This window comes from Ornithorhynchus anatinus, chromosome X5 (assembly GCF_004115215.2).
Source record: "Ornithorhynchus anatinus isolate Pmale09 chromosome X5, mOrnAna1.pri.v4, whole genome shotgun sequence".
NCBI lineage: Eukaryota > Metazoa > Chordata > Mammalia > Monotremata > Ornithorhynchidae > Ornithorhynchus > Ornithorhynchus anatinus.
This window is the reverse complement of record NC_041753.1, coordinates 4,682,170-4,702,416: the sequence shown is the minus strand read 5'-3', so window position 1 is coordinate 4,702,416 and position 20,247 is coordinate 4,682,170. Positions and strand designations below refer to the sequence as shown.

General features: G+C 70.8%; 1 protein-coding gene across 1 annotated transcript; it reads left to right on the top strand.

Moving 5' to 3' along the window:
• Window positions 1-4,256: 4,256 nt before the first annotated feature.
• PLEKHO1 (pleckstrin homology domain containing O1) lies at window positions 4,257-12,311 on the top strand. The gene is made up of 6 exons (XM_029054850.2): window positions 4,257-4,306; window positions 4,727-4,876; window positions 9,478-9,618; window positions 10,249-10,353; window positions 11,167-11,268; window positions 11,361-12,311. The coding sequence occupies exons 1-6, from the start codon at window positions 4,277-4,279 to the stop codon at window positions 12,063-12,065; spliced, it is 1,233 nt and encodes a 410-aa protein (XP_028910683.1). The 5' UTR covers window positions 4,257-4,276; the 3' UTR covers window positions 12,066-12,311.
• Window positions 12,312-20,247: the final 7,936 nt, after the last annotated feature.

Below are 20,247 nucleotides of genomic sequence, written 5' to 3'. Positions count from 1 at the left end.
CCGGGGGCTTCCGGCGCTTAGACCAGCGCTCCGCACGTAGTAAGCGCTTAACGAATACCGACAACCCGGCGGGGCTCCTCGGAGGAGGCAGCCAGGAGCGGGGAGGCTGGTACCGCCCGGGGAAGGGGTCGGGGGAAGGGGAGGCCACCCGAGGCACGAGAAGCAGCGTGGCCTAGTGGGTGGAGCCCGGGCCCGGGAGTCCGAAGGACCTGGGTTCTAAACCCGGCCCCGCCGCTCGTCTGCCGGGTGATCTCGGGCAAGTCGCTCGGCTGCTGGGCCTCGGCTGCCTCTCCCGTGAAACGACGGCGAGCCCCGTGCAGGAGGGGGACTGTGCCCAGCCCCAGTGAGCCTGGATCTACCCCGGCGCTTAGGACGGGGCCTGTCGCGTGGCGAGCACCCGATGAATACCATAAAAAACACCATAGAACACCCTAGATACAAACGCCATAAAAAAAAACGAGGAGCGGGTGCCGCCCGGAAGCTTCGGGAAGGTGGGACGGGCGGCTCCGGGTCCGTCCGAGACCCCGGGGGTCCCCGAGTCGGGCCGGGGGGCGTCCGAGACGGCCCCGGGACCCGTCCGGGGGGCCGCCGTCACCCGCCCCGGAATCCCACTCCCCAACCCGGACCCCCCCCCGGCCTCGCCGCGCCCTCCGCCGGCCCCCGCCTCCGGGAAGCCCGCCCGTTTCCGCCTCCGACGGCCCCCGGCCCCCGCCTCGTCGCCCCCCCTTCCGTGGGACGGGACCCCCCCCTCCCCGCCCCCTCTCGAACTGGGAGCCCCCCGAGGGCAGAGACGATACCCGATCCACCTCTGCCGATCGATCGGTGGTATTTACGGCCGAACCGTACTTTCCGCGCGCTTAGTACGGTGCTCCGCACACGGGAAGCGCTCGATAAATACGATTGAATGAATGTATTGAGTCCTTCCTGTGTGCAGAGCACAACGCTAGGCCTTGGGGCGACTAATTCAGTTCTATCCGTGTCCGTCTCCCCCTCTGGACTGTAAGCCTGTGGTGGGCAGGGAGCGTGTCCGTTGTCCTCCCGGACTCTCCCGAGCGCTCGGCACAGTGCTCTGCACGCGGTACGCGCTCGATGAAGACGACCGAGAGTCCGGTACACCGGAGTTGGGCCTAGGTCCCGTGTGCGCTAGCAGCGGCGCGGCTCCCAGTGGGAAGCGCCCGGGCGTGGGGGCCAGAGGTCACGGGTGCGAACGCGGGCTCCGCCGCCTGCCAGCCGGGTGACCGTGGGCAAGTCGCTTCACCTCTCTGGGCCTCGGTGACCTCGTCTGGAAAACGGGGCCGAAGACCGGGAGCCTCACGTGGGACGACCTGATGACCCCGGATCTGCCCCGGCGCTCAGGACGGTGCTCCGCGCGCAGTAAGCGCTTACCACGTACCAACGTGTGCTCCGGAGAGGGAGAGCCAGTGGAGTTGTTCGGGGGGCGGGTGGGGAGCGAGGAGGGGAGGGAACTCGGGAGTCCTGCCGGTCGGGCGCCTCCGGGTTACTGATCCCTCCCTGTCCCCGTTTATGTCTCTCGCTCTTTCTGTCCCCTCCGGCTCTCGAACCCGGGGTCTCTTTATCTCGCCATTCCCCGTCACCGTCTCTTTTTCTCCTCTCCGCCTCCGCCTCATCGCGGGGCCCGGCGGAACGAGCCCGGGCCGGGGAGTCAGAGGCCACGGGCTCGGATCCCCGCCCGGCCACGTGTCAGCCGGGGGACCGTGGGCGAGTCGCTTCACTCCTCTGGGCCTCAGCGACCTCATCCGGAAAATGGGGATGAAGACAGTGAGCCTCACGTGGGACGGCCCGATGACCCCGTATCCGCCCCAGCGCTTAGAACGGTGCCCGGCACACGGCAGGCCTTAACGAATGCCGACGTTACCATTACGGGTCCGCCGCTTTCCGGCCGTGTGACCGCGGGCAAGTCACTTGGCTTCTCTGTGCCTCGGTTCCCTCGTCTGTAAAATGGGGATGAAAACCGTGAGCCCCGCAGGGGACCACCTGCTCACCTCGCATCCCCCCAGCGCTCAGAACGGTGCCCTGCCCGAAGTAAGCGTTCGGATACCAGTCCCGTCATCGGTTTGTAATACTACATAACGTCGGTATCCGTCAAGCGCTCACTCCGGGCAGAGCGCCGTTCCGAGCGCCGGGGCGGAGATTTACGGGGTCATCGGGTTTACCCCTCCGTCTCCTCCCCCGTCCCGCTCTACGGCTGCGGCCCTCCCCCTGCCTCTCGGGTCTTCCGGCCCCCGCCGGGCGCTCGCTGTCCGCCAACCACCGTGCTAAGCGCCGAGGTGGATCCAAGGGACCCCGGTCCCCGTCCCCCCCCCGCCCGGGGTCCGCCGCCTTCACCCCCGTCTCCCAGATGAGGGAAGGGGAGCCGCTTACCGCCACCGGCCCCGTCCGTCCGTCTCCCCCCGATTAGGCCGTGAGCCCGGCCGAGGGCAGGGGCCGTCTCCGTCTGTCACCGACCTGTCCATTCCAAGCGCTCAGTCCGGCGCTCTGCCCGGAGTAAGCGCTCGATCGATACCCTGGAATGGACGAATGAATGAGCCCGGTGAAGGGACTCGCCCGAGGCGGCGGCGGGGCGGTGGAGCCGGGTCGGAACCCGGGGCCTTCCGCCTCGACCCCCCTCCCCGTCTCCGCGCGTCCGTCGACCTCCGGCCTCGTCTCCCGGGGGGCGGGCGGCCGACGGGAGCGAGGGAGGGAGCGGGGGCCCGCCGGGAAGGCCGCACGTGGGTCACGCCGGCCATCCCCCTGCCTCCGGGCCGCCCGTCCTCGGAGCGGGGAGGCGACGCCCCCCCCCGCCCCCGCCACGATCGTCGTCATTATGACGACGGTACGCGTTAAGCGCCCGCCGCGTGCCGAGCGCCGGGGGAGATACGGGGTCCCCCGCGGGGCTCACATTTTTCAACGTCGGTATCCCTTAGGCGCCGACCGCGTGCCGAGCGCCGTCCCGAGCGCCGGGGCGAGACGCGGGGGGGGATCGGGTCGTCCCCCGTGAGGCTCACGGCGAATCCCCACTCCGCGGATGAGGTCGCCGAGGCCCGGAGGAGTCACGCGACCCGCCGGGATCGGGACCCACGACCTCCGACCCCCAGGCCCGGGCTCCTCCGTTCCCGCGTCCGCCGACCGCGTGCCGAGCGCCGTCCCGAGCGCCGGGGCGAGTCGCGGGGGGGGATCGGGTCGTCCCCCGTGAGGCTCACGGCGAATCCCCACTCCGCGGATGAGGTCGCCGAGGCCCGGAGGAGTCACGCGACCCGCCGGGATCGGGACCCACGACCTCCGACCCCCCAGGCCCGGGCTCCTCCGCTCCCCCGACCGCGTCCGTCGAGCGCGTCCCACGCGCGGAGCCCCGTAGCGAGCGACCTCTCCGCCGGGCCGCGCCGCGCCCCATCGCGCCGGGACCCTCGCCGCCCGTGTCCGTGTCCCCCCGAGCAGGAGCGGGAGCCGACGCGGGCCCGGCTCCCCGGGTCCCTCGTCGGTCCCCCTGCGCGACCTCGCGCCTCCCCGGCTCTGGGCGACTCCCTTTCCCTCGACGTCGTCCCCCGTCCCCGATTCCCCGGGGGGTGGGGGGGTTCCCGCGTCCCTCCGGCCCCCCCCGTGACCGCGTCCCCTCGCGTCTCCCGGTCTCTCCGGGGGCCTCTCTCTCCCTCCCGGGCCCCCGGGTCCGTCCGTGAACCGTCGTGGGCCTGCTGTCCCCCCGGTGTGAGTCGCAGACAAAGGAGGAGGGGGATGGAGGGAGGGAGGAGGAGGGAGGGAGGAGGAGGGAGGAGGAGGAGGGAGGAGCAGGAGGAGGAGGAGGGCCCCCGGCGCCCCCCGCCCCGGCCCGGCGATTCGCTGTCGTCTCCGGGCTCGGGGCGCGTCACGGGCGGGCGGCGCCGGGGGAAGAAGCTGCGGGGAAACCGGGCGGCCCCCCGGCCTCGCCCCTCGCTCTCTCCGTCTCCGTCCGTCGGTGCCCTCGCCGCCCCCCCCCCCCCCCGCCCGCCGCGTCCGCCCCTCTGGGGGGCGGGGGATGGAGGGATGGAGGGTCGGGGGCGCCGGGGGGCCGGCCGCGCGCGGGAGCCTCCGTGTCTGCGGGCGGGAGGGAGGGAGTGAGTGAGAGAGAGGCGGCCGGGCCTTCCGAGGGGGGCGGAGCGCGGCCCCCCGCGCCCCGGGACCCCCGCCCGCCCCGACACGCCGCCGGAGGACGACGACGACGAGGAGGAGGAGGAGGAGAGGCCCTTGCCCGCCGGGGCCCCCCAGGCCGGGCCCCCCGCCCGCCCCCGCCGCCCCCTCGGGAATGATGAAAAAGAACAATTCCTGCAAAAGGGTGAGTCCCGGGGGCCCGTCTCCCCTGCCCCCCCGCCCTGAGCTCCCCCCTCCCCACTGCTGGGGGGGCGCGCACACGCTCACACGCGCACAGAGGCAGACCCCCCCCCCCCCGCCCCCGAGCCTGCCCTTGAGGCGGGAGGGTCGTTGATGGGGGGTCGCTCTGACGGTGGGGGGCTCGATTTCCATCTCCGGGGAGGGGGCGGAGGGGGAGGGGGGGGACCCACCCACCCACCCGAGTGGTCCCCGTCCCGGGCCGGCGGGGGGAAGGGGAGCGGGCCCGGGGCGAGGCCCTCCGCCCCGTCTAACGCGGCCCCTTCCCCTTCTCTTCCTCCTCCTTCCCTTCCCCTCCCCTCCCCTCCCTCCCCCCCCCCCCGCCCGGTGGCCGGTGGCCGGTGGCCGGTGGGCGGGACGGGGTCAGGGCCCCCAGGACGGCAGCGCGGCGGCGGCGGCGCAGCCGGAGAAGGTGGGCTGGGTGCGCAAGTTCTGCGGGCGAGGCATCTTCAGGGACATCTGGAGAAACCGCTACGTGGTCCTCAAGGCCGACCAGCTCTTCCTCTCCGACAAGGAGGTGGGTGGACGGACGCGCGGCCGGGCCGGGGGGGAGAGGGGGAGGCGTCGTCCCCCGGGGTGCCCGGCGGAGGAGGGTCGCCCTCCCCGGGGACGGCCCCGCCGGGGGAGGGAGGCCCCGGCGCGCCCGCGGGTCCCGGGCGGCGGGCCCCGTCGCCCCCGTACGCTCGCCGATCCGCCGGTCGTCGGGTCGGACTCTCCCGGGCGCCCGGCGCGTCCGATGGGCCGAGCGAAGGGGAGCGGCCGCGCGGGGGGCCGGCCCGGGGGTTCTTCCCCCCGACCCCGAGCGGGCGGCCGGGGGTCCCCCCCCCCCGGGGGACGGACGGGAGAGCCCGGAGCGAACCGGAGGCCCCGAGGGTCGGGGGCTCCGGGGCGGGAGGATCGGCCGGAGCCGGGGCGACGGTCGGGGTGGGCCGGGGGCGGGGGCCGGGGAGAGGGCGGCGGGGAGCCGCCGGGGCCGTCGGGGCGGCCGGAAGGCCTCCGCGGTTATGGCGTTAGACCGTCCCCCCTCGGACGCCCCGCACGCCGACGGCGCTCGACAGGTACGATCGACCGGAGAGCCGGGCGGAGAGGCCGGCCGAGCGGGGGAGACCGCGGAGCTCCTCGTGGGCAGGGCGTGTGGCTGCGGTCGCGCTGCCCTGTTATACGGTCCTCTCCCAGGCGCCCGGCTCGGGGCCCTCCGCGCACCGTAAGCGCTCGGTGGACACGGCCGACCGCGAGCTGGGGAGAAGACCGGGGAGGGCTAGGGAGAGAGTTGGGGAGAGTCGGGGCTAGAGGCCGGGAGAGCCGGGGAGAACGTCGGGGCGAGCCCCCCCGGCTGGGCCTGCGACCCGTCCCTCCCTCCGGTCGTTCGGTCGCACGTGCCGAGCGCTCGCTGCGTGCGGGGCGCCGCCTGGGAGAGGACGCCGCAACGGCCGACGGGCGCCTTCCCTGCCCGCGACGAGCCGACGGTCTGGAGACCGTCACCCGCGGGCCGCCGCGGGCGGGCGGGGGCGGGTTCGCGCGGGAGGCCCGGCGGGGGCCCCCGGCGGACTCATTTCCCCCACTTCCCGACTTTCTTCGGGAGACCGAGGCGCGGCGGTCCGGCCCCGCCCTCCCCGGCCCCGCCGGGGTAACGGCAGGAGGGGTCGGGGGGCGCGGACGCCCTGCCCGCCCGGGGGACCCGGGGCTGGGGGAGGGGCCGGCCGCCGGCCGGTAGCGGGGCGGCTCTGCCGGGTGGAGGGGGGCGGTTCGGTCGGTCGTATTTACGGAACGCTTACCGTGCGGACCCAGCGCCGGGGAGAGTCCGCTCTAAGAATAAACGGGCGCGGGGCGAGATGGAGAAAGGAGGGAGCCGGCGGCGTCCCTCACCCCCGCCTGGGCGCTCGGGTGGGCCGCGGACACCCCGGGAGACCCCTTGGTCGGGCTTCTTGCCCGGCCGGCCGCTCCCTCCCGCTGGGCCTCGGGACGTCGGGGTCGGGAGAGGAGCGGGGGACGGGACGCGGGGGGCGGGAGGACCCCCCGCGTCCTCGGAGATCTCTCCGCCCCGGCCGGGGAGTCGGGAGAGGCGGGGGGAAGGACGGGATGACCCCGGGGTGGAAGGGCCGGAGGCTCCTGGCGCCCCCCGAACCCCCCACTCCCTGCACCCGCGCTTACAGCCAACCGCCGGGACCTGGGCCCCGTGTGGGGCAGGGGCCGTCCCGGGGGGCCGGGGGGGTCGGCGGGGGGTCGAGCAGGTGTAGGTGCAGCGTGAGCCGGGGGGGGTGTCCGCCCGTGGGACCGCCTGTCTGTGCCTGGGTGCGGAGTGGGGGGTGTCTGTGTGCGTGACCGCTTGTACGCGTGGAGTCGGGGGTGTCCCCGCCTGCGGGTCTGTCTGGGTGGAGTTGTGGGGGTGACTGCTTTGGCGGGTGGGTACGCGGGGCGGGCTGTGTGTGACTGCAGGTGTATAGGTGAGGAATTGGGGGTGTCCCGCGGGTTCCTTGGGTGGGGGGGGGGGGGGTCGTGTACGTGCGGAGTGGGGGGCGTCCGTGTGTCTCGGCGTGCTTTCGTGCGTGTGTGATGGGGGTGCTGTCTTTTTGTCCCGTTCTGTTTCGCCCTGCCGTCCGTCTCCCCCGTTTAGACCGTGAGCCCGTCACTGGGCGGGGGCGGTCTCCAGCCGTGGCCGGATCGGACGTTCCAAGCGCTCGGTACGGCGCTCCGCACGCGGCAAGCGCTCAATAAATACGACCCAACGCTGGCTCTGCAGGCGTTAATCCGTGCGTGTAGCCGGGGGGCGTCCGTGGGTCCGCAGGCACGGCCGGACGGACGTGTGGACGTAGATCACGGGTTCCAATCCCGGGCAAGTCGCCTCACTTCCCCCGGGCCTCGGTTCCCTCATCCGTAAGACGGGGATGGGACCGTGTCCCACCCGATTCGCCTGCATCCCCCCCGGGCGCGTAATAAGCGCCTAACAAATACCGCCGTCATCGTCGGTACGTATGTGCGCGGTCGGGGGGGGGGCGTCTCTGCGTCGGCGGGTGTCCGCATGGGTGCGGCGGGGGGCGTCCGGCCGCGTGACCGCACGTTGCACGTCCGCGTGCGGTCGTCCGCGTCCGTAGCCGGCGGGCCGTCTGGGCCGGCGCGCGCGCGCGCGGGTCCGTGTGCCGGGCGACGGTTACGCGGCGGCGACTCTGCGCCGAGAGCCGTGCGCCTGTCCCGGGCGCTGGGGCGGAGGCGAGACCGTGCGGTCCGGCCCGGTCGAGGTGGGCGAGGAAACGGAGGCCCGGCCGGGGGGAGCGACCGGCCCGGGGGTCGCGCGCGGCCGACCCGGGTCTACCTGGCTCCCGGGCCCGGGTTCTCTCCGCCCGGGCTATCGGCGCGCGCCCGCGCCTCTGAATATTGCATGAGAGGCGGTGGGGTTTCAAGGGATTGTGTGCGTACAGTTGCCGGGTAGGTGGGTGCGGGTATAATTGGTTTGGTGCGTGGGTGTCACGGTGGAGATATCTAAGCATCCGTGCGCGTGCGTGCGCGTACCGGTGGAGTCGGTATCCACGGGCGGGCCGGCGCCGGGATCGGCGGCGGCGGTATCCGCCGAGCGCTCGCCGCCCGCGGGGCGCTGCCCTAAGCGCTCGGGAGAGTCAGGAGAGGCGGCTTCGGCCTCCGGGGAGCTCGGAGTCCACCGGGGAAGACGGGCCCCGGAAGGAACGACGGACGGGGGAGGTCGGCGGGGGGTAAGGAGCTCCGTCGGGAGGTCGAGCCACGGTGTCTACTCGGCGCTCACCGCGCGCAGGGCACTGGACGGAAGGGCCGGGGGGGGGGGGGCGGGGGAGCGGCGGACGCTTAAGGGGAGAAACGGACTCGGACGCTTCGGGGACGCAGGAGGGAGGGCTCAGCTGGGGAAGGCCTCCGAGGGGAGGCGCGACCGTAACGGTGATGACGACGACGGTTGTCGCGAAGCGCCTACTGGGTGCCGAGCACCGTTCTAAGCGCCGGGGGCGATCCGAGGCGATGGGGTCGTCCCACGCGGGGCCCGCCGTCTTAGACCCCGTTTTCCAGATGGGGGAACCGAGGCCCAGAGGAGTGAAGTGACCGGCCCGACGTCACCCAGCTGACAGGCGGCGGGGCCGGGATTAGGACCCGCGCCCTCCGACTCCCCAGCCCGGGCTCTTGCCACTGAGCCACGCTGCCCCCGTGTGCGGGCGGGTCCGCCCCCGCTTCCCGTCTTCGGCCTCGGAGAGAATGAGGGCGGCGACCCCTGACCCCCGCAGGCCCGGCCGCCGGCCCCCTGCCCCGGCCCCGCGGCCCAGCCTCGGCCCCCTCCTCTTCCTCACCTTTGGGAGGCCGGCGCTGCCTGGGTCTCTCTCTCTCTCAATCGTATCCGTCGAGCGCTGGCCGTGCGCAGGGCGCTGTACCAGACGCTCGGAAAATCGGGTCAGCAACAGATAGGTCTGAAACCCGCTGGCTGCCGGCCCCTCGCCTCCCCCGAGTCTCCCTTGGGCCTCCCCTCGAGCCCGGCCGAAACCCACGTCCCCAGGGTGGGGCGGGTGCCGCGCGGCTCCTGTCCGCTACCCCGTTGCCCGGGGGCGGGGGGGACACCCCGACCTCCCAGGGTCCCGGGGGACGCGCGGGAGCGGCTCCGGACCCCGGGGCCCATCCCGGCCGGCGGTGGATCCGAGGGCCGGAGCGGGCCGGCGCCCGCCGGGCGGCCCCTCCCCCGGGGCCCCCCGCTCCCCCGCGCCCTCAATCCGCTCGGGGGAACGCGTCCGGCCCTCTGAGCTCTGTCCTCCCGGGAGGGCGGGGGGCCGGAGGAATTGGGGTCTGTCTTCGCAGGGGCAGGGGATGGGGGGGAGTCACCCGCCCCCGGGCTCTCCCCCCGCCAACAGTCCCGGCAGACAGCGCTCGATATGGGTCAAACGCTGGCCTAAGCACCGGAGCAGATAGGCCTTCCCGAGGTTGGACGCAGTCCCCGCCCCGCGTCTCTAGGAGGGAGAACTGGGATCGGATCCCCATTTTACAGCCGAGGGAACCGAGGCCCGGAGAGGCCAAGTGACTCCGCCCGAGGGCCCGCGGCGGACCGGTGGCGGAGCCGGCGCTCGAACCCGGGTCCCCTGACTCCCGACGGGGTCCGTGTCCCCCTCCCGCCAGGTCAAGGACGAGAAGAAGGCCCAGGACGTGTTCGACCTGAGCGATTACGACAAATGCGAGGAGCTGCGCAAGTCCAAAAAGAGGAGCAAGAAGAACCACAGCAAGTTCACGCTGTCCCACTCCAAGCAGCCGGGAGACACGGTGCGGACCCCCCCCGCCCCTCCCCCGGCTCCCCTCCGACCCCGAGAGGCCCCGGCGGGGGGGACCGGGACCGGGAGGACCGGGGAGGACCCGCCGTGGCCGGGGAATCCTCCCGGGAGTCTAACCTCGATCCGGCCTGTCGCGGGTTGGCTCGGAGAAGCCCGGAGGAGCCGTTCTACGTGGCCGGGGCCCAAAGGCCCGCCTCCCCTCCTCACGTCCCCCTCTGCCCCGGGTTTCCTCCGCTCCCCCCGGGACCCCTCGCCGGGCTCGGCGAGGGCCGCGGGACGGACCGGGCACCCGACTGGGGCACGGTGGGGGAAGGGGAGCACCCGGGAGAAGCCTCCGGGGGCTTCCGGTCCGATACGGTTCGACCGTTATTCATCGAGCGCTTCCTGTGTGCGGAGCCCCGTACTGAGCGCCTGGGGAAAGTACGGCGCAACGACGATCGGTGACGTTCCCTCCCCACAGAGCCGGGGAGACGCGTGGGGAGGGGGCGGGCCCGCGGGCGGAGGGTGGGAGAGACGCCCGGAGGCGTGGGACTCGGGGCCGGGGGCCCCGCTCCGCCCGCCCCCCGACTCGGTTTCTCCCTCCCGCCCGCCCGCCCCCCCCCCCGCCCCGTCCCGACCCTAGGCCCCCAGCCTCATCTTCCTGGCCGTGAGTCCGGAGGAGAAAGAGTCCTGGATCAACGCCCTCAACTCCGCCATCACCCGGGCCAAGAACCGCATCCTGGATGAGGTGGGGACGCCGGGGGCGGGGAGGGTCGCCGCCGGGGCCGGGCCGCCCGCCCCGGCCGGTGCCAACGCGCCTGCCGGCCCCCCGGTTACGGCGCCGGGCCGGGCCTCCTCCTCCGGGAAGTTTTCCCCGTTCGACCCTCCGTCGGGGAAGCCTCGTCGGCCCGCCCCTTCCCCTCAGCCCGACGCGACTGCCCCGTAGCTCCCGGGGCGCTCGGCACGGTGCCCGGGATCTCGTAAATCCTTAAAAAAATACCCCTGTCGTCATTCGATAGCGTGGCCTGGTGGAAAGGGGTCCGGGCCTGGGAATCGGAAGGCCCCGGGTCCTAATCCCGCCCCTGCCACCTCTCTGCTGCGCGACCTCGGGCGAGTCGCTTGACTTTCGTGGAAAACGGAGGTGAAGACGGGGGGCCCCACGTGCGACCCGGGCCGTGTCCAAACTCATCAGCTTGTACCCACGCCAGTGTCCGTCACGGTGCCTGGCACGTAGGAAGCGCTTGACAGACACCGTTGCAGAACGAGACGCCGGCCGGGCCGGGCCGGGCCGGGCCGGCGGGGCGTCGACGGCGGCGGCCGTGGCGTGTGCTTACCGTGTGCCAGGCGCCGTTCTGAGCGCCGGGGCGGATCCGAGGCGATCCCGGTCGGACGCGGGCCTCCCCGGCGGAACCTCCGTCCTCCGGATGAGGGAACGGAGGCCCGGAAGAGCGGAGCGACTCGCCCGAGGTCACCCGGCAGACGGGCGGCGGCGGGAGGGGCCGGCGGGCCGGCGCGGGTGCCCCTCGGGGGTCTCAGCGTGGCCGGTCTCGGTGCCCCGCAGGTCACGGTGGAAGAGGACAGCTTCCTGGCCCACCCGACCCGCGACAGGGCCAAGATCCAGCACTCCCGGCGGCCCCCGACGCGGGGCCACCTCATGGCCGTGGTACGGGGCCCGGGCCGGGGCGGGGGGGGGGGGGGGGGCGGCCGGGGGGGGGGGGACGGCGGGGGGCCTCCTGACGCCCGCCCGCCCCCCAGGCCTCCACGTCGACCTCGGACGGCATGCTGACCCTGGACCTGATCCAAGAGGAGGAGGACGCCGCCTCGCCCGAGGCCCCGCCGGCCCGCCCCCGCCGGCCCGAGGACGGCGCCGGGGGGGACCCGGGCCGGGCCGGCCGGCGGCGCTCGGACTCGGACCACGGGCCCCGCGGCCGGGGGCCCCGCGGGCCGGCGGCGGGGGCGGGGGCCGGGCCCCGGGACGAGCCGCGGGGGGCCGCGCTCCCGGACCGGGGCGCCCCGTACACCCCCCAGGCGCCCAAGAAGCCGGCCGACGCCGACAAGGCCCGCTGCGCCTCCCTGGAGGAGATCCTGGCCCCGCGGGCCCCGGGGCCGCCCCCCGCCCCGCTGGCCCGCATCCAGGACCTGGTGGCCCGCAAGCTGGAGAAGACCCAGGAGCTGCTGGCCGAGGTGCGGGGCCTGGCGGGGGAGGGCCGGCCGCCGGCGCCCCCCGCCCGGCCGCCGTCCCCCCGGGCCCCGGCCCACGGCGGGGCCCCGGAGCCGGGCCCGGCCGGCCTGCTGCGGGAGACGGAGCGGCTGCTGGACGAGGCCTCGTCCGCCTGGAGCCAGGCCCGCCGCGTGCTGCAGGAGCTGCGCGAGCTCAGGGACCTCTACGGGCAGCTCCGCCCGCACACCCCCGTCCCCGCCCCCGCGCACCGCCCCCCGCACCGCAACAGCCTCATCTGACCCCGGGGCCCCGCGACGGAACGACGGGGGCTTTTTCTACGGACGCCGGACGGCGGAAAGAGCCAAGACGGACCTCGGCGCGGTCGGCTTCGCGTTCACGCACGTGCCTGACTCGGCCCGCCCCGCCCGGCCCCGGCCCCCTCGCCCTCGCTCCGGGTAAATGCGAGGCGGGGGGAAGGGAGGGGTCGCTGGGACCCCAGGGGAGGGGAGGCCCAGGCCGCCCACCGCCCCGGTGGCCCTCGGAGCCCCCCCCCCGGCCCACGGGGCCTCCCGCGGGGCCGGGGCCGGGCGGGAACGCGGCGGGGGGCCGCGGGGCGGGCCCCCCGCCGCGGAGGGGACCTCGCCGCCCACGGCTTCCCGAGGCTCGGCGGGGAGGGGGGCGCGTCCGGCGGGAGGACCGGCCCTCGGGGGAGGGTCCCCCCTCGACCTCCCCACGGCGGAAGCCCGGCCGGGCTCCGTGCGGCCAGGCGTCCGGCCCGTTCGGTTTCGGCCTACGAAAACGCAATCTCAATTTTCTCTCTCTTCCCCTTTATCTGGTTATTTTTGAGGGGGAGGGGCGGGCGGAGGGGCGGGTGGCGGGGGGGGGGGTCTCGTTCCCACCCGGATCCCCCCGACCGACCGGCCGGCCACCGTCTGCCGTCCGAGGGAGGGGAAGGGAGAAGGTCCGGGCCCCGGGGGGCGGGGGGGACGGGGGCCGGGCGGCGGAGGGGGTCGGAGTAGGAGAGAAAGAGGAAGCCCCCGTGGCGGGCCCGAGGGGAATCTGCGGCTCGTTCCCCACACTTCCTTCTCTTCCGCCCCTTCCCCCCACCCCCCCCGGGACCACGGCACCCGGGGTACGAGGCCGACGGCTCCCTCCCGCTCACCGCCGGGCGGGGGGAGAAGAGCCGGTGATGTGCGACCCCGGCCTCTCTTAGAGGTCATCCCGTCCCATCCCCTGCCTCCGCTCCGGGAGACCATCCTCCCCGCTGCCCCCGCACCCCCGATCCTGGCCGAGAACAGAAGAATCGCGTCTTCCATTCCCGCCTCTCTTCCGCTGAACTTCGGGAAGCCCGCCCCCCGCCCCGGGTCTCCTCATCCCCAGGTCTAACCTCGCTCCCTCTCGCTACAAACAGCCCTTCCTTGGGGGGTCCCGCGGCAGTGAGGCAGCTCACGGGGCTGGGGGGGCGGGGATCTCTCCCGGGGCGCAGATTCCGACTTAGCACCTTCCCCCTTTCTCCCTTCCGTTCCTCGGCGCCCCCCGCCCGGGCCTTTTGCTCTGTTTTGTTCTTTCGTCTCCCTCCGGTTTCCCCGCTTTCCTCATCCGCCCTCGCTCCCACCAGCCGGAGACAAAGAGCGCCTTCGGGGAGAGGTGTGTGTGTGCCCCAAACAAGTCACTCAGCCCGGCTCCCCGGGGGGTGAGGGTGGCGCACGGAGACGGGGAGGGAGAGGAAGTGCCGGCGCAGGAGGACACGGGGGAAGGCCGGGGGGACGCGCCGACCGGCCCCTCCGGCCGCCCTCACCGGAGTGGGTGGGTCGGGGGCCCGGGGAGGGGCACGGAGACCCCCTCTCCCCAGCCCCGAGGCCCCCCCCCCCTCCCCCGGTGACCGGTCTGGCCTCTTCCCCGGGGGAAGGCGCCTCCCGCCGCCCCCGTCGGCAGGGCATCCGCCCCCTCTCTGCGCCGGGCCTTCTTGATGACGATGATAATCACGGTGGTACTCGTCGAGCCCTCACTTGCTCGGGGCGCGTACGAGCAAATGGGGGTCGGACCCGGTCCCCGTCCCCCGCGGGGCTCACGGTGTCCATCCCCATTTGACGGACGAGGGACCCGAGGCCCGGAGAAGTGAAGGGACTCGCCTCGGATCACCCAGCGGATAAGTGGCGGGGGGACTTCCCGAGGCCCGGGTTCTAACCACTCCGCCGCGCCGCTGCTTCTTATTTAAGGCCGAGTTTCTCCTCGGTCCAGGCTCCGCCTGTTTGGTGCTCCATTTTCCCCCCCCTCTCGGACCCCGGCCCGAGCTAACCGCCCTCCCTCTCTCCTCCTTGTTGTCTCTCTCTGTCTCCTTCTATCTCTCTCCTCCATCTCCTCCCTCTTTCTGTCTCCGTCTTCCCACCTCCTCTCTGTCTCTGGTCTCTCCCTTCCGATATCTCTCCCTCTCTCTGCCTCTTCCGGTCTCTCCCCCCATCTCTCCCTTCCTCTATTTCTCCCCCCCCCCCCCCCGGCTTTCTCTGGCTGCCCCCCGTCTCTTCCTCTCCCTCCCTCTCTCCGACTCGCCCGTCTCTTCCTGTCTCTCCTCCCTCCGTGTCGTTCTCTGTCTCTCCCCTGCTCTGCGCCTCCCTCCGTCGCTCTCTCTCACTTCCTCTTTCGCTTCCCCCCTCTCTTCCCCTTTCTGTCTCTCTGTCTCTGTCTGTCTCTGTCTGACTCTCTCCCCCTCGTTCTCCCCAGCCCCGCAGCCAATCCCCCGCCAGCTCGAGAGGCGAACCATATATGGAGAAAGTTGGAAGGAGACCGGGATCTCCGCACGTCTCCGCACCCAGGCGCAGACAAACACACTCCCCCTCAGACGCCCCCCGCCCCGGAGACCCTCGAACGCCCACCCTAGGCCCGTGGGGAGACACGATACGCTCCCGCTCGCTCTCGGAGACCCAGAGTTTCCAAGAGAGAGTCTCAGCCGCGCACGCCCGTAGAGCCGCTCAGAGGTCACTCTCTGAGGTCAAACGGGCCGGATTCCTGCGGCTTCGCCTTTGCCCGCTTCCCTCCGCGTCTCCGGCCCGGCCTCTGTCTCTCCGTGCGTCGTCCCCCTCCGCCTTCGTCCCCGACGGTCTCCGTCTCTCTCCGGGTCCGTTTCGGGGTCCGTCTCCCCTGTTTTTCCTCGGCTCGGCCCTCGGGCTCCGGCCGGGGGTCCTCCTAGGACCCGTGGGGGCCGGGGGGCCGCACGCACCCTCTGGGGGGGCCTGGGCGGGTGAAGGATTCTGGGAATATCCGTACGCGCCTGCGTTTCCACCCCCAAAACCGGGGCCCGGGCTCCCGTTGCGGCCCCCGGCCGGCGCGGCCTCGCGAACCCTTGTCCGCCTCCTCTCCCTCCTCCCTTCTCCCCACGTCCTCCCCGTTCCCTCCCGCCAGACGCTCGCTCGGGTGCAAAACCACGGCCGACCTCGATTCGGGGCCCTAATTACAGATTTAACCGGCTCCCCCTCCCCCGTCCGCTCGGCTTCCCGAAATAAAAGAGGTAGAGCCACCGGGGCCGAAGGTCCCCTCCCCGCAAACCCCAATCCCTCCTCACCCCCCCCCCCCCCCAGTCGTTCAGTTCATTCAAACCCATTTACGGAGCGCTTACTGTGCGCAGAGCACTCTGCTAAGTCCCCTCCTCCTCCTCCCCCGGCCTAACTCGTTGGTTACTATTTACGTCTGTCTCCCCCCCCCCCCCGTCTAATAATAATAACGTGGTATCTGTTAAGCGCTTACTCTGTGCAGAGCGCCGTTCTAAGCGCTGGGGTAGGTGCAGGGTCATCGGGTCGTCCCACGTGAGGCTCTCAGTTAACCCCCATTTTCCAGGTGAGGTCACCGAGGCCCAGAGAAGTGAAGTGACTCGCCCACCGTCACCCAGCTGACGGGTGGCGGGGCCGGGATTCGAACCCACGACCTCCGACTCCCGAGCCCGGCTCCTTTCCGCCGAGCCACGCTGCTTCTCTGGACGGTCAGCGCGCTGCGGGCAGGGGACGGGTCTGTCCGGCGGTCCGCGTCCGGGGAGCGCTCGGTCGGTACGACCGACCGCCCCGGCCCCTTTCTGCCCCATCGCCCCCCCGACCAGACGTCCACGGCCTAGTGGCGGGGGCACAACCTTGGGAATCGGAGGACGTGGATCCTAATCCTGCCTCCGCTACCTGTCCGCCGTGGGAACCTCGGGCGAGTCACTCCTCTGGGCCTCGGTCTCCTTATCCGCAGAGTGGGAATTGAGACCGGGAGCCCCATTTGGGGCAGGGATTAACCGGGGATCGATCTACCCCGGCGCTTAGATCGGCGTGGCACAGAGTAAGCACTTCACGGATATCATTATTATCGTGGTTATTATTATCACTGTTACTCCCTCAGGCCCGGAGCCCCCCTCCCCACCCGACAGCCCTCTCCCCTCCCCGCTGCCGCCAACTCTCCTCCAAGAGGTCTTCCCTGCTCGGCCCTTCATTTTCCCTCCCCGCCCTCTTCCTCTCCACCGTCGAATCGCCTTTCCAACCGGCTGAGAACCTCCTAGAGACTCGGATACTCAACCCAACCCCACGGCGCTTAGATTCTGCCCCCGTCCCCTGACCGACCGATCGCTCCGTTCATTCAGTCGCCTTTATCGAGCGCTTCACCGGGAGCAGGGCACTCTACGGAGCGCCGGGGAGAGGACGAGACAGCAACCAACGGATATGTTCCCCGCCCGCGGCCGGCGTACGGCCCCGGGGGGGACGTTAATAGAAATGAATGAGAGATCTGGACGTAAGCGGCGTGGGGCAGGGAGCGGGGAAGAGGGTGATGCGGAAGGGGGTGGGAGAAGAGGAAAGGGGGCACTCAGGGAAGGCCTCCTCATAATAACAATAATGTCGGTATCTGTTAAGCGCTTACTATGTGCAGAGCACTGTTCCGAGCGCCGGGGTAGACACAGGGGGATCGGGTCGTCCCACGTGGGGCTCACAGTCTTCATCCCCATTTTCCAGATGAGGTCACGGAGGCCCAGAGAAGTGAAGTGACTCGCCCACGGTCACCCAGCTGACAAGTGGCCGAGCGGGCATTCGAACCCGCGACCTCTGACTCCAAAGGCCGGGCTCTTTCCGCCGAGCCCCGCTGCTTCGACAGCCCCGCGAAGCGGGGAGGGGAGGAATTTTTACTGAGCACTTGATGCGTGCAGAGCACCGTACTAAGCGCTTGGGCGAGTACAATATAAGAGTTGGTAGACGGGTTCTCTGCCCACAGGAGGCTTCCGGTCTAGAGGGGAAGGCATTCGTCCAGATGAATCGGTTTCAGGTACGTGCTGGGGGACGGGGCGGGCCGAGGGGAGGGTGAATAGAGGGTGCGAGGCAGCGTGGCCTAATGGCTAGAGCCCGGGCCCGCGATTCAGAAGGCCCCGGCTTCTCGTCCCGTCCCGTCCCCCCCCCCCGGCTCTGCCACTTGGAGAATGGGCCTCAGTTCCCTCATCTGTAAAATGGGGATGAAGGCTGTGAGCCCCACGTGGGACCACCCGATTCCCCTGTGTCTACCCCAGTGCTTAGAACAGTGCTCCGCACATAGTAAGCGCTTAACAGATACCAACATTATTAACGGTGACCCCGGGTAAGTGGTTTCGCTCCTCTGGGCCTCGGTTCCCTCATCCGTAAAACGGGGATCGACCGGGAGCCCCGTGAGGGACGGGGGCCGTGGCCAACCTGATGGGTCTGGATCCACCCCAGCGCTTACGGTAGTCTGAGCGCTTAACCAACACCGTTATTCTCATCATCCTCCAACCGGAGGCCCCGGGACCCTCGAGAGCGATTTATCTTAAAGAGTTGAGGACGGCCAGGGTGCGGCGGGGTGGGAGAAGGAAAGGAGGGGGGAGGCAGAGGGGCTGAGGGGTGGGAATCGGGGTGCGGGGGGGACAGAGGGCCCAGGATAAAGGAATCCTCCAGGGCAGGGGGACCTCTACTCATTCCGGAATTTCCTAAGCGCTCACTATATACCAGGCACCGTACCGTGCGCTGGGGTGGACACAAGCGGGTCGGGTTGGACACGGTCCCGATCCCCACTTTCCGGATGAGGGAACCGAGGCCCGGAGAAGTGAAGCGACCTGCCCGGGGTCACCCAGCAGACGAGGGGCGGGGCGGGGATCGGCACCCGGGACCTTCCGACCCCCAGGCCCGGGCTCCATCCACTGCGCTCTAGACCGCGAGCCCGTTGCGGGCAAGGGAATGGATCTGTTTATTGTGCTTTCCTCTCCCGAGCGCTTAGTCGAGTGCTCTGCGCGCCGCGAGTGCTTGCTAATCAGTGGAAAGAGCACGGGCCTTGGGGTCGGAGGTCACGGGTTCGAATCCCCGCTCGGCCACCCGTCAGCCGTGTGACTTCGGGCAAGTCACTTCGCCTTCTCGGTGCCTCGGTTACCTCATCTGTACAACGGGGATCGAGACCGTGAGCCCCCGCGTCTACCCCAGCGCTCAGAACGGTGCTCGGCACCTAGGAAGCGCCTAACAGATACCGACATTACTATTATTACGATTGAGTGAACGGAGGACGGGATGGGTGGCGGGCGGGGGTCCGGAGGGGCAGGGGACGGGAGGTGACGGAGAAGCAGTGGGAAAGAAGGGAGGGCAGAGGGAGTGGGGATAGAGGGGGGAGGACGAGGACGGGAAGGGAGCGAAGGAAAAGGGAGACCGGGGAGACGCCTCCCACGCCGGGAGGCGAGAGAGGCACATACACACACACATACAAACGCACACCCGCACAGCGAGGAGGGGACGCACGGAAGAATTAGTCATTACAGCCCGAAATAGTTGGACGTGACACTCGTGTCTGCCTCCGAGCCCCGCCCCCGGGACCTGGGGTGTCGCAGCTCCGTTCCGCCGGAGAGGACCGTGCGGCCCAGCGGTCGGAGCCCGGGCCTGAGAGTCCGAGGGCCGTGGGTTCCGATCCCCGCTCCGCCCCTCGTCTGCCGGGCGGTCTCGGGCAAGTCCCTTCGCGTCTCCGGGCCTCGGTTCCCTCATCTGTCGAATGGGGATGGAGACTGGGAGTGGGACGGGGATGGGGTCCACCCCGGCGCTTAGGACGGTGCCCGGCACACGGTACGGGCTTAGGCACCACAACCCAACCCTCTTTCTCCGGATCCCAGGAACCCCTCTCCTTTCCCCCGACCCGCATTTTCCAGACAAGGAAACGGAGGCACGGAGCGGTCGAATGGCCGGCCCGAGGTCGTACGGCAGCCGGGGCGGGGAGGCATCCCGGGCCGTGCTGCTTCTCCCTCCTTCCCCCCGCTCCCTCAATCAATTGATTAATTAACGTCGGTATTTGTGAAGCGCTTACTATGTGCAGAGCACTGTTCTAAGCGCGGGGGTAGATACGGGGTAATCAATCAGTGATATTTACTGAGGGCTTACTGTGCGCGGCACACCGTACTAGGCGTTCGGGAGAGTAAAATACGCCGGTCGGTAGACAGGATCTCCACCCTCAAGGAGTTTGGAGTCTAGAGGGGGGCTCGGTGCGGGGAGGCTTCTTGCAGGAGGTGTGATTTTAGGAGGGCTCTGAAGATGGGGAGAGCGATGCTCTATCGGACAACAAGTGGGAGGGAGTTCCGGGCAGGACCCGGGCGAGGGGGGTGGTGAGAAAGACGAAATCGGGGTCCGGTAAGTAGGTTGGCGTTCTAAGGACGGAGGCCGCAGGCTGGGTTGGATTCGGAGAGCAGCGTGGAGAGGCGGGGGGGAAAGAGAGCCCGACTGAGCGCCTTAAAGCCGACGGGACGGAGTTGCCGTTAGACGGGGAAGAGGATGGGGCAACGGCGGCGGGGTTTTTGAGGCCTGGGGAGACACGGACTGAATGCTTTTTTGAGGAAACGGTCCGGGCAGCAGAGTGAAATGAGGCCCGGAGTGGGGAGAGACAGGAGGCAGGGAGGCCAGCGAGGAGGCTGACGTGGGAATCGACGCAGGGCACGATCCGTGGTTGGATCGAGGGCCGTCGGATGGAGAAGAAAGGGTGGATCCTAGCCATGTTGGGAAGCCCTCTTCCCTACCCCTCCGCCTCCCTCCCTTCCGTCCTTCCTCCCTCTTCCCGACCTCCTGTCTTCCCTCCTCTCCTTCCTCTCCCTCTTCCCAACCTGCCTCCCTCCCCCTCTCTTCCCAATCTCTCCGCCTCCCTCCCTTCCTTCCTCTCTCCTCTTCCCTTCCTCCTGTCTTCCCTCCCTTCCTTCTTCTCGCCCTCTTCCCAACCTTTTGCCTTCCCTTCCACCTTCCCGTCTCCCTCTTCCCAACCTCTCTGCCTCCCTCCCTCCCTTCCCCCCTCCCTCTTCCCGACCCCGTCTTCCCTCCTCTCTTTGCTCTCTTCCTCTTCCAACCTCCTGTCTTCCCTCCCCCCTTCCCCTCTCCCTCTTCCCAACCTTTCTGCCTCCCTCCCTCCCTCCCTCTCTCCCTCTTCCCGACCTCCTGTCTCCCCTCCTTTCCTTCCTCCCTCCCTCTTCCCAACGTCCTGCTGTCTCTCCCTTCCTCTCAT

Excerpts from the sequence above, each read along its gene's own strand:
- PLEKHO1 (XM_029054850.2), top strand. The coding sequence starts at position 4,277 with ATGATGAAAAAGAACAATTCCTGCAAAAGG. Across the intron at positions 9,619-10,248 it reads CCAAGCAGCCGGGAGACACG|GCCCCCAGCCTCATCTTCCT; the intron begins GTGCGGACCCCC and ends TCCCGACCCTAG. Across the intron at positions 11,269-11,360 it reads GGGGCCACCTCATGGCCGTG|GCCTCCACGTCGACCTCGGA; the intron begins GTACGGGGCCCG and ends CCCGCCCCCCAG.